The sequence below is a fragment of the Cibotium barometz genome, chromosome 56 (genome assembly GCF_041138505.1).
Source record: "Cibotium barometz isolate CiBa-2024 chromosome 56, ASM4113850v1, whole genome shotgun sequence".
NCBI lineage: Eukaryota > Viridiplantae > Streptophyta > Polypodiopsida > Cyatheales > Cibotiaceae > Cibotium > Cibotium barometz.
This window is the reverse complement of record NC_141101.1, coordinates 30676043-30689291: the sequence shown is the minus strand read 5'-3', so window position 1 is coordinate 30689291 and position 13249 is coordinate 30676043. Positions and strand designations below refer to the sequence as shown.

The following is a 13249-nucleotide window of genomic DNA, read 5'->3' as shown; positions in this document are numbered from 1 at the left end:
TCGTGTTCAGAAAACAACTCCAACTCATTTTCTCTTCCTTCATCACACGTGTGGGTATCGTGGGCGAGCGACCTAGAGCCCGAGCAACGTATGTCAGCACCCTCTAGGCTCCTTCGCAAGTGACCTAGCGCTTCACTCATAGGCCACGTCCTTGGCCCCTCATCCACCGTACTACCGGAAGCTCGCCATTTTAACCGAACCAAGGCTAGTAAAGACCTCGGCCGATCTTGCCATGCGAGACGTCCTTCTTTGACTCTCCGTCAGCTATTTGCAACATTTTCCACTGAGGTCACATGACCTCATTCCACAGCATAGTCAAAAGGCTTCCCCCAGCATTCTTGACGTAAAAAAATCTTTAAAAAATAGGTTTCACATACAAATACAGTTTCCAAGCAAAATTCCCATCTTTCCACATCATTTCACATTATTCCTTATCGTTTCTCATCATTCTACATCATTTCCCATCATTCCACATCATCCTAAGTCATTTCGCATTATTTCACATTTTTCCACATCAATTCACATCATCCCACATCATCATACATCATTTCCACATTCATTCACATCATCCCACATCATTTCCACATTCATTCACATCATTTCCCATCAATCCACATCACTTCACATCATTCCTTACATCGATCCACATCAACTCACATCATGGCCATTCACATTTGATCAAAACAAACATGGCTCTAATCAGTTCTTCTAAGCCCAAACATTAAGCATTATCTCCTGATCCACACTAAATTAGAGGATCATAACATGTCCATGCATCCACCAAAAAGTTGCTTCCATTTCATTTATTTAATTACGTATTTATCTCATCTAAGGGACGATTTCCATGACAACTTTTATTTCTCCATAGTCTGCACATTAAAGCTCTTCAACGTAAGTGCTATCAAGCCAGTTGGACTTTAGATTGTCTTGAGCACACTTTATATGCTTAAACCATCAGGAACATGACAATTGTTTTTAACCAAAATTTCCCCTTGAAAGTTTTCTTTATTCACTTGTATTTTCTAATCGATCTAGTTTTATTAAATAGTGGGTGGGCTGTAATCAATCCTAGAAAAGAACGTGTGTGTAGTGCATTTCCAACTCCTTAATTAAAAAATACCTACAAAACTAAGCTTGAGGGTTTGAAATTTTTGAGAATTTGAGAGGTTATAGTTATAAAAAACCTTGCAATCCCCAAAGTTTTCCAAATTTAGCCTTCTAGCTTTTGAATTAAAGGTTTGTTAGCCATTTCAGTGGAAACTTTTTTCAAGCAATCAGGTAATGTTAGTAATTTGACAGTCAATTTTACATTTTTATTTGCCAAAATTAAGGTTGATTAAAATATATCACTTGTGTCTTGGAAAGAATTCCAATTTTACACGTGGATGAAGAAAAGAGAGCAAATACATGAATTGAGGAGAGCAAGCTTTAAACAAACTAGTAAATGATCCACAGCTCCGCTCACTTTTTGAAAGTTCCCTCACTCTCTTCCCAAGCCTATGCCAAAGTTGTTTCTTCCTTTCCATGAACCTACGACGTCGTGCAATTTTTCTTCTGCGCGATGAACCTGCCATGTGTAAGGCATGGGGCAGAAGAACCCGCCATGTGTAAGGCATGGGAATAGTGAAAATGAAGAATAGATGGAATAGTGAAAAGGGGGCCAAAGTTTGTAAAAAATATAAATTGATTAATTAGCCAATCAGATCTCTTTTTTGTTCAAGGCATTTCTAAAACCTTAATGAGACAATTGAACGGCTACCCACACACCTTTTCGCTTCCGCATATCGATTTCAACTGCCAATCCATCGCTCCTCTTGCTGCTTGCAAATTGAGTTCCTGCCAAGCACGCATCAGCTAGTGGACAGTCGAAGCTACGTCCAGGGGCTCTCGCCGACCTACAGTGCAACCTACAAAACATGATCTCTACAACATCAGATAAACCAGCACAGTCAATCCCTTATTAGGCCGCTAGCGTGAAGAAGATCTTTTGCCTTTTCATCTTTTTCATTTGCTCGGGTATTCATGCACATTTTCGATTCTTCCATGTTTTAATAGTTTTACTGTTTGGCGATTATTTTTTGAGTTGTTTTCTGACAGTCGATGCTATGTCCAAGGCTCGGGGGGTTCACCTAAAAAATGTTAGTGTACCACGTGAGTTCAGCAGGAGGAGTTTTTTAATTATATACATTGAGAAAAATTAACAGGATTACATTAATAAGAGGGGATTTTTAATTCAACTTTAGAAAAAAATCCGTTAGTTTATAAGTAAAGAGGAGTTGTTTTATTGGGGGAAAAATTTTAGTTAAGGGGTTTTTTAAATACCTCTTGAACGCATGTGATTTTTACCTAGAGTTTTCTAGTAATGCACCCCACGAGGTCCAGGGGCTCTCGCGACCTGTAGGCCTATAAAGCAACATTCATTAGGAAACTATATCATTAGGTTGTAGTGAGATTGATGAAGCAATACTAAATAATCTTCATGATTTTATCACAAAAGAATGCCTTGTTGGTAGTTGCTCATTGGAAAGAGGAGGCACAGTTTTCCATTTACACTATCAAATGGTCATTAGAATTCATGCGAAGTCAATAATTACAGTTAATAAACTCATTAAAAAGTATCTTGGATGGGATAAGAATAATCCCATTGGTGGGATTGTAATGTGTAGAGCATTAAGGCAGAAGAACATAATATTAGTGCTGAAGATATTACTAAGGGAATAAAAATTTACATGCAATGGTGCAGATGATTTGAAGAACAAAGTTTGTCTTACTCTAACTAACATTTTTGATAGAGTATTGATGTTTTGTAAGTTCTATTTAAAGCATCCTTTAGGGAATAATTTCTACACCACCATTCATAAAATGATCAAGACAAGAAAGTATTACCCATCTTCTAATTGGATAACTCCATATCAAGGAAGAGGAATGGAGCTTCAAAAAGTAGATGCTTTATGGAGGACAATGGTATACCCATCCAACACAACAATGAAAGATATCTTTGATATTTTTATTAATAAACATAATTTTGATGCTTCACATCCAAGATTAGATTGGTTCATGAATAGATGGAAAAGTGATGAGAATGAAGTTGACGATTTGAGGTATGCCTTTAATGAAGATGAAATTGTAGAGAATTTATATAAGACAAATAAGCAAACAATTGAAATAATTGGAGGAAAAGCAAACACATACACAGGGTAAAGAAATAGTTAAAGAGAAAGACATTTCTATTGATATTGAAGATATTGAAGGTGATGATAGTGAAAATGAAAAATAGATATAGAGTAGTTAGATGAAAAGTGCCATTGAAGTTGCGTTGTGTAACGATAACTGTTTTCTTCGCTTGCATCCCATCTCATGAAAAGGTACACGCGCACACACACACACATCAAATGAGCATCATCATGACGCTGCAGGAACCCAGGCTGGTGTCCTCGCAGAGACTTCGCAGCCACTCTCAAAGCAGCAGCATCACCACCGCCACCACCACTAACCAGCAGGAGACGCTTGGATCGCTTAAGAAAAAGCTCAAAAAGCATGTTCCCCCCTCAACATAGATCATCAGCAGAAGCAGCAGGAGGCGGCACCCTAGACATGGAAGTCCGGGCGTTTCTCCTTGCCTCCATCGCCTTTCTTGGTTTCCTCTCCGGCCTGCTCGGCTTCATTGCAGAAGGGAAAAAAGTAGTGGTATGTCCTCGTTTACCCTGCCTCCTTCCAGAACCCAAATTCTGCACCTTCAAGATACCTTATATTGTGCATTCACCTTTCTGTTGAACAAACTATGCAGTGCATTCACATCTTAGTGCACCTTATGCATGCTGCTGTGTCAAGAAATTTTCCGGACAAAACAAGCTCATATTGAGAAAATCCCAAGGGCTCAAATGTCACCAGTCTTTGGCTTGCCCTTGCTTGAGTGTCTTTTCGCATGTCCGCCTTCCATGACCCAACACCCCTTGCTCTGTTGATTAACCAGAATTATTTTCTTCAAGAACAACCCTTAGAATCACTTTGTGGTTTCTAGCTTGTACTAGGGTACTATACAAGCTGTAGAGTTTTTGACTGTGCAGTTCTCGCTATATCGAATTGTCGAAACCCTACTCAGCTCGAAAGAACTGCATCTATCATTTTGAAGTGAGAGGCATTGTGTGTGAGAAACTATTGTGCTAGACCAGAATCTCTTTTTTATTTCCCATCTATGAGTGGAGGCATTGCATATGGTCAGAAAAGTTACTGTAGACAATTGGACACTAGGACATTGTTGAACTTCAGATTTTGGAGCAAGAGATATTCAGTGACAATTTCGGCAATGAGAAGTGGTGCAAATGGACCAGAAAGGTGCTATAGAAGTGTGCACATCCTAGTACACATAAATTGAGGTTTTTAAAGGACAAAAACAGGGAGAAAATAATTGGCTGACTCCATAAACTGGTCTTCCAAATAAGTATTCTGCATCTATATATAGGCCCCCAGCCTCCTCATTTTTCATTCTTGCTATTGGATATCTCTTGGTCCAATTATATGCTAGGGTGGAGGCACTTTTCTAGTGCCTTTCTGGCCCATTTGCACCAGTTTTCACTGCTCTTACTCCAAAATCTGATGCCCTGTTTGTCACAGAGGCTGTCCACCCAGAGCGATGTGTGTCACAAGGTCTCCTTACAAGCCTGTCAAAGCTATGGCTGCAGCCTACAAACCGAAATTGAAAATACTGCAGAAATTTGTCCAACTTACAATCCAAGTCTCTATGACCCTCTGCACGCTGGCTGCAGCCGAACGGGGTCTGATCTTGCTGTTTTCACTGCCAGTTTGCTGATGTTCTTGGGCCTTCCACATGGTAATAAAGTGGCTGGACAGTAATGGCTGAAATCTACAACAAATGATGAAGAATGGGATTGGGGAAGGCTTAAAATAAGCCTACATTTTGCAAGTCGGCTGCATATGTGCAGGTCGGACTTCTCATGTCATGCTTTTGCTTTACAAACTTTTTGTTTTAGTGCTAGCTATTGATATGCTGGGTCATTTCTCTGTACTAGTTTAGGTATTTACTGTGTTTTCAGTATGTTTGTGCTAAGAATTCCGCTGTTCTCTTTGTTTTCTCTCAAAACGAAATGCAAATGGCCTTTAAAAAACCATCAACCATTACCAATGGCCGACAGTCAACGGTGGTGCTCTTATAGAGTTACCAAGCGGTCTAAAGACCCATCTTACCTCATCGTGCAGTGTGTGCTCAGAACATCAGAGAGGATTCGAATGCATCCTGCAAGATGCATGCGTGCAGGTGCAGGCTTTAAGGCATGCATGCAAAGAATAAAAGAAAGCTTTTTTAGTGTTTGCAGGTTGACAAAATGACCTATGAGACCCAAAATGGTATGCAATGTCCCTATCTCTAGAAGCAAGGAGATGCCTAAAGCTATCACGACAAAAGATAGAAACATAATATGTGAGGTGAGGTAAGCATGTTAATGTCACAAGGTGGATGTTAGACTTTTGTGTATCTTGGCCAAATGCACCTCGATGAGGATTGTGAGCTCACCCTTTGTTTTCCATTGGAACAATGGGGTTAGATGTGTGTGAATCTCATCTTTTTGAGAGATGGTGTACCGTCGAGAAAGCACCAAGGGGGGCTTTGAACCCATGACCTCTTGGTCCTAGGCAAACACCTTCACCACTTGAGCTATCACCTCATTGGCAACAAGGGGGAGTTGAAAAAAAATATGCCCCCTTGTCTCCTCCTTAGCATGTCTCTCTCTTAACTCCGACACTTTTTTTTCCAAGAAAAGATCCTTCTATTAGTTGATCCCTCATGCGAGGACCGAAGAAATACAAAGCACAAAAAGAAAAAGGCAAAGGGGGGGGTGGGGAGTTTGCTCTCTAACTTGACACTCGCCAACTTTCCTAAAGAATGATGTGACAAGTGCCTGGTTCTAGTTCCTTCAACCTCTTGTGAGTCTATCTATATATGCCTCTTTGCAACAGATCTCTTAGTATCATATTCTATAACTTGTCAAAGAAGGCCAAACCCCTCGTTCAGAAGGTAGCGGAAATGGGCCACTTCTGTTTTCATAATGTGTTGGGTATCTAAAAGCAAGTCATGCTCAAATCTGTGGGCCAGATTCAGCTACAGCAATGCAAGCAAATACACCTTCGGATGGGGGCCCTTAAGAGAGTTATTTGGGACCCAATCTTGTGTACTCTCTCTCTCTCTCTCTCTCTCTCTACTCTCTCTCTACACAGGATTATCTGCTGATTACATGTACATACTATCCATGATAAACATTAATATTACTTACCCTCTCTCTCTCTCTCTCTCTCTCTCTCTCTCTTGCAATGAAGATCCGAAGTGAATGTTGTCTCTTGCAAAAGTTACTCCTAGCTTCTGCATTAACACAGAGGGACAGTGCAGACTATACCCTTGGATTTGGTGTTGCAACTTCCTTTCGTACCCACCACACCTTTGTGGATGCCATGAAGGAGAAAGCACAGGCGGAAGCATAAACAGAAACATATGAGAGAGTGCAGAGGAGATTGAGAGAGTTGGACAAGATCACCTTTTATAACAGCAGTAAAGCTTTACAATGGCAATGGCCAGCAACTGAATGTTGAACTATGTGCAAGGGAAGTGAATGAAGGAGTGAATAATGGGGAACTCCTTAAATAGTGGAGTAGAGACCTGGCCGACTGGCCTTGGACAAATAAATAGAAGAAAATCCAGTAAAATCCCAAATAAATAGTAAAGCCCCAAAACACTGAGATGCACAATTCTAACACCTTTGTGGATGCCGTATGGGAGATTGTCGGAGGTTGGAAAACGAGATGCATTGATGCGATTGAGACCTCTTAACAGGGCATACACAAGTAATCCTAAATCCACTGTATTGTATCATGTACAATGAAAATGATACAAATAATTTCCAAGTACAAAATGTGATTGAAAATGTTTATCCCAGATCTCAGCCCAACACACTGCTGTAGATCTCCCTTGGTCAGCCCTCAGTCCACAGAATGCTCTGCAGAGGCTTGATCCCTAGATGGAATATGAGATTGAATACCGAATATCCACACATGCTATATATAGGGCCCCAAATGCTCAGTCGGCCTCTCCTCTGTAGAGGAGAAGTGGGACTGAAGAGGACAAGGCCACAACAATGTAAATGCTGGTGACTGCCACATGGCTCCAACGCTGCCCTTCTACTGCTGCCTGACCTGCACCTGCTGCTACCCGACCTGTACATCTGGCAGGAGCAGCAGTCGGCCAGCATTTACATGGTCGTGGGCTTGTCCTCTTCAGGCGGACCAGTATCTCATCTCATATTCCATCAAGCAATCAAGCCTCTGTAGAGCGTTTCTCTCGACTAAGGCTAACCAAGGGAGATCTACAGCACTGTATTGGGCTGAGATCTGGGATCAACATTTTCAATCACATTTTGTACTTGAAGTTCAGTTGTAACATTTTCATTGTACACAGTACAATACATTCGATTTAGGACTAATTGTATGTGTTATGTTTTGAGATCTGCTACTTTCTTCTCTCTTTTCTACTGCTGCCCAATCTGTGGCTGCTGCTGCCCAACCTGTACACCTGCCACTGTGCCGTAAAGACATGGAGGTATGTCGCATGCTATGTTACAAATAGCTGCTCATTTCTTTCTGGCAAAAAAAGGCTATAAAGACCATCTCATCAACATGCTTGTGATGCTTTGGAAAACAAATGTTACACGCGGAAGCTCTAGGAGTCTTCTTTCAGCCCTAAACACCACCAAGAACATGCTGATGCAGAAACACAAACAGAAGAGAGAGTAGAGAGACAGAGATCGCTGGAAATTCAGTATATCATATATAGTACAAAAAGGTACATGAATCCTTGCAGCCATGGGCTACCTTCTGGAAAATGTAGAATACCCTAACACTAGTCCTATGTCTAGACCCACACCCAAGAGGGAGTGAATGAATAGTAGAAGTGCCTTTTATAGGCCTTGGAAAAAGCTAGAGATCTGGCCGACTGCTGGTAGGCCAGCCGCCTGGACACCAATATCACTAATGAAGTACACGACCTGTTTTAATGCAGCCAACACAGCCAACAAGTCATCATGTCCACTCCAGTCCATCACTTGCCATAACTTGCACATCCATGCTCCAAAATCCTGGTTCTATCTGGTTCTTAATCCTTCTTTATTTGGTTGCACACTAGGATTAGTCCTGAGATTAGCATGTACATGTGCATGCACATGACAACGAAATGTGTGTCATGATCTTTGTTTGTATTTTCTAAGTTTAATCATATCCATACTACTCTCTTATGCGCCAGGGTTTGAACCCCAGACCTACACGTCGGCAGGCTAGGGCATTATCACTCGAGCTAGAGTCTGCTGGCATGTCGCAATCTTTTTAAGATCACCTTGTTTCATTTCTTGATGAAACTAACAAGAGCGACTTTGTTCTCCAGGAGAGTAATGTCACACGCTTGTCAGCCAGTGAGTGTGCACATTCAAGAAGTCCTGCCCTGGTTTTGGGATTGGTTGCAGCCATTGCACTTCTGATAGCTCAGATAATATCGAATTCTCTAGGAGGCTGCATCTGCTGTGAATCGAAATCAAATGACCCTTCAGGAAAGAACACGCCTACTGTACTCGCCATCAGCTTCTTAACTCTCTCTTGGTATATAACCCTAAACTATGACTTCGTCCAGTAGAGTAACTATAAAAATTGTTCTCAAAAAAATGATCCCACTGATTGGCTACATATTGGTGTTAAATTTGACTAAATAAATACCTGCAGAAGCACTGAAATGCACACAGATTGTCGCATCACTGAGCAGGACACAACACTTTTCCTAAAAAGTAAAACCATATTGAAAATAATTCTTATATACACATAATAAAATAATACTTTGACAAATCTTTGATACAATCATGTACATCTGCTCTAGGATAATAAAAGTAAAACCATATTGAAAATAATTCTCACATACACATAATAAAATGATACTTTGACAAATCTTTGATACAATCATGTACACCTGCTCTAGGATAACTTTTTCAATAGCTTTCTTGCTGCTCATTGCTGGCGCCAGCATCAATGACAGACGTGACGCATCTGATAATCTTTCTAGTGGATGCTTCATTCTAAAATCAGGAGTATTCACAGGAGCAGCATTCGCTTCTTTTACAACTGCTATTCTTGGGATTGCATACAATGTCCAGGTATTTTCCATCAGAAAGACTCTGGATTCCACAGGTATTAGTAGTATTGGGCCAGGCTATTCGGAATCAGTGAATATCAGTGATACCCAAGGTGCCCTGGCTTCTCAAGGATACTCCATTGGAAAGCCTGTCTTCTCAACTGAACAACAGAATACAGCACCTGCCTTAAAAACTAAGGTTCAAAAATCTGCTTATGCTAGGACTGCAGTTAATAAGGACTTCAGGAGCCTACAGATGGTGAATGTCACTACCAGTGCAGGGAAAACCATACAGTATGCAACAAGTGCAAGTGATCCGCAAGGCTCAAGAGAGCCTCAAAAAGGCGTTCAAAAAAATCGCCAAAACCCTCAGCATTACAGTGAAGACCAAGATGAAAATATTCACAACTCTCAGAATGCCATGCAGTCAGCCTCAGCAGCATATATGCCTGTTGTGGCCAACGCCAATACACCTATAAATACTAGAGGTGCACATTTTGAACAATCTCAGCAAGCTTCACAACCAGATTCCACAAGGCAAGGACTTGGGAAGGTCTGGGAACAATCCGGGTAAGGCCCCTTGACCTGGAAAACATACATCGCGCAAGCCCTATTTGCTACCAGCTGCATACCAATGCTGTATTGCAAACAAGGAGGCTTTCTTCTACACCTGTTGTTTCCTATGGAATGTGTCTTGTAGCACCAAGTAAAGCTCTCTAACAAAATGTACTGAGCTCATAATTTTGAGCTCAAAGTGAACTATACATATAAGTCATGTCTACACATGAATGGGAAGTTTGAATTATTTCCCAAACTTAACAAGAACAAGAGTAAATGACACCAGATCTCATACAAGCACAACCATAATATCATCAAAGAAGACAAACAAAATTATCCAGATGCTCCATTTTGGGTGTAACATTATGAGCACCTAATTTGAGGCTTGGCTAGCTGTCAAGATTCTATGTTGAGGAATATAGTGCCTACAGAGTCCTATACATAAGTCTATGAACCATGAGATCTCTTCGAAGAGGTCCATAAAGAACTATGTTGCTTGTGACATCTAGTCGAATAAGGATCATTTGCAAGGGCCCAATAGTCACTCATCTTGGTTATAGGTAGCCATGATTCACAATCCTGAGTACCACATGTACCTCTGGTCAAGGGCGGTTGGGAAATAAATATCGAGCCAAGGTGACTGGCATAATGAGCCAAAGAGAAGAGATGCTTGAATACGAAAGCTATCATGTTATCCTTTTGATATAGCTCGAGGACTCCATATAGATAAGGTCTGGCAAGTTGCTCCATTTGAAAGAGAAACCCAGTAAAATACTTTAAGTTTCAATTTCAGGTAGTGCTAATCATACGATAAAAATACATCTAATCATCTAAATCTAATTTGGCTCTAGTACTAGTTGTGAGATCCCTACCCCTCTATTTATGGTAGAAGAATCATACTAAGGATAGAGTGACTCACTTGGGGCCTCATACCACAATGTCCTAACGCTTAGATATCCCATCAAACCCTCTTAGTCTGACAAGAATAAGAAAGAAGATGAATGATTCCTCTAGTTGTTCCCTTCATAATTCTCACAAGCATGTCACATTGAATGTCTCATGTGGGCTCAATAAGATGTCCTGACTGCTTGATTATGAAGGCAATATGCGTCTATCCTTGTTCATGATTTACTAACCATACTACTCGTCCTAGGTTTTCATGATTTGCTAACTAAACTACTCGTCCTAGGTTTTTCTCACTCCAAAAAACAAATTAGAAAGTACTTGCTTCGTGGGGCCCATTTTCTAGTGTTTAATCCTTTTTTTTACTTCGACCAAATCCATAGGCTAACCCCGTTCAAGTCTAGCCTTTCGCTCTCCACTGGAGCTATGGAGTTGGTGTGAACTTACACATCCATAATTAAAATTGACACTTTATTCATACACACCACTTATACAAAACAAGAGTTCACTCACACACTCCTTTATAAAAACAATCCTTTCAAAAGAAAATATACCTCACATTGTTCTTTTCAAATCATAGGCAGCACATCAGTGTCACCTCAATCAACATAAATCTCCTCGCACCATGATCGTGATCCTTTGATAGGAAAAGTACGCACAAATGAGCTTGACACTCTTCGATCACCATGATGATCGGAGGAGCTTTACAATGTCTTGCAATCTTCCTCAACACAAATGTTAATAAATCCTAGGAGTTTCTTCTATCGGTCGTCGCCTATCTCAGAAGCACAAACCCTCGAGGTACCGACATCAAGACCCTACAATGTCAAGTATCAGCATGCATACTTAGCAACCCCTACCCATTTACTCCAGAGTTGCTTCATGTCCTCACACTCATCGTGTCATTTACACACCCGAAACCAAGAGGGGCCAAGGTCTTGGACGACCCACCTTTGTTTGATGCACCTCTTGGATGATGCTTACATAGTAATCCATAATCATGTGTGGTATCTTCATATGCTACCTTCACAGGCTACACACAAACAAACATATGCAACACATGGATATAGTATTCGGAACAAGTAAGCAACATTTCGATCAAAATACATCATAATCTCATTCCGAAGTAGAGTAAATCATCGCATGCTCAACAAAACATCGCAACTTTCCAATTGAAACTCCAAACAAGTCAAATTCCTCCAACCGTAGCATATAATGGCGAGGTCTTGTCAAGAATCTTCCCTTCTTGGGGATCTTTCCAAATTCAATTAATGTTGCTTAAGGACTTTTTTTGTGAAGATGGTTGTTTCCAACTTTAGCAGTTAAACTTCCAAGATCTATGGTCTAGCTCTTGAATTTACACTTCATATCGAAAATTCTTCCAAGAATCCTTAATCAATTCTTGAGGATCTTAAGGCTACCTCTCCTTGAGAGTTCCTTATCATACTTCTTAAAGATTGGGTCTTCTTGAATCTAGCATAACAACCTTTACTTGACTAGATCCTTATTTGTCATCAAAGTTTAATTAATCTAAAGTTTTTCAAGTTTTTCAATACTTTGCTTTTGGGATGCACCCTTTTCTTGATTAGAGTGCTCTCAACCTTTTGAGTCATGGGCTGTCTAGGGCTTTCTTTCGCTAGAAATCTTTTTTTTAAGAGTGCTCTCAACTTTTTGAGTCATGGATTTTATAGTGCCTTCTTTCTCTAGAAATCTTCTTTTTTTTGAGAGAGTTAGACTTAATCTAAATATTATTGAGATCAACTATACTTCTTTGAGCTAATCCTAGGTTTCTAGTTTAATCTTAGACTTACTTATTCAAAGGGTCTTTTCACTTTCTTTTTCTAGATTCCTTTATCTCTGTCTAGAATTCTACTTGAGGTATTCTTCACTCTATAATTCTTTACATTAATGTTAAAAAGGAATTCTAAGCATTTCAACTAAATAGCTTTAATTGATCTAAGGCCTTCTTTATCCACTTAAATTTATTTTCTCTCTCTAAAATCCTAATGCTATTTTCTCTCTTTAGACCTAGGGTTTACCCTTAGACTAGGTTTTTATCCTAGGTTAATAAATTAAACATAAAGCAAATCCTATGGTTGAGTTATATTCTATTTCTAAGGCTAAAGGTAGAGAATATTCTTTTCTTCAAAAGATTTAATTAATTCTTCATTCAAGGTCTATTCCAAGCCAAGGGTTAAACCTTATAATTTTTTGGGCAATCATTTTCTCTAAAAATTGGAGCTATACCTTTAGACTAGGCTTTTATCCTAGGTCAATAAATTAAACCTAAAGTAATTCCTATGGTCAAGTAATTCCTATGGTCAAGTAATATTTTGTTTCTAAGGCTAACGATAGAGAATATATTGCTTTCTCAAAAGATTAAATTAATTCTTCGTTTAAGGTCTATTCTAAGCCTTAGACTTCACAAGGTGCTCATTTAATTGAATTAATTAAATTTGGGGATCATTTTCAACTCTATCTCTCTCTTGCGTATACTTAATCTTTATACTGAATTAACTGTTGTACGACTTCTACTACCTGCTGCCCTACCTTCCGTACTATGTGTTGATGTGGCAGTGATAACACTCGGTTAGCTACACCGACTATTCATGT

The 13249-nt window shown here is 39.9% G+C and overlaps 1 protein-coding gene across 2 annotated transcripts; it reads left to right on the top strand.

The window, feature by feature from the left end:
- Positions 1–3366: 3366 nt before the first annotated feature.
- LOC147607117 (uncharacterized) lies at positions 3367–9794 on the top strand. Of its 2 annotated transcripts, none has more exons than XM_086791149.1 (3): positions 3367–3687; positions 8441–8652; positions 9068–9794. In XM_086791149.1, the coding sequence occupies exons 1-3, from the start codon at positions 3538–3540 to the stop codon at positions 9747–9749; spliced, it is 1044 nt and encodes a 347-aa protein (XP_086647275.1). In that variant the 5' UTR covers positions 3367–3537; the 3' UTR covers positions 9750–9794. The 2 variants fall into 2 exon arrangements, with proteins under 2 accessions (XP_086647275.1, XP_086647274.1); XM_086791148.1 differs by having other exon boundaries at positions 9023–9794.
- The last annotated feature ends 3455 nt before the right edge of the window (positions 9795–13249 follow it).

What these genes read in the sequence shown, in the direction of transcription:
- LOC147607117 (XM_086791148.1), top strand. Translation starts at nt 3,538, where the DNA reads ATGTTCCCCCCTCAACATAGATCATCAGCAGAAGCAGCAGGAGGCGGC. An exon ending in CAGAAGGGAAAAAAGTAGTG is followed by an intron (nt 3,688 to 8,440) that starts GTATGTCCTCGT and finishes TTTGTTCTCCAG; the next exon opens with GAGAGTAATGTCACACGCTT. An exon ending in AGCTTCTTAACTCTCTCTTG is followed by an intron (nt 8,653 to 9,022) that starts GTATATAACCCT and finishes CACCTGCTCTAG; the next exon opens with GATAACTTTTTCAATAGCTT.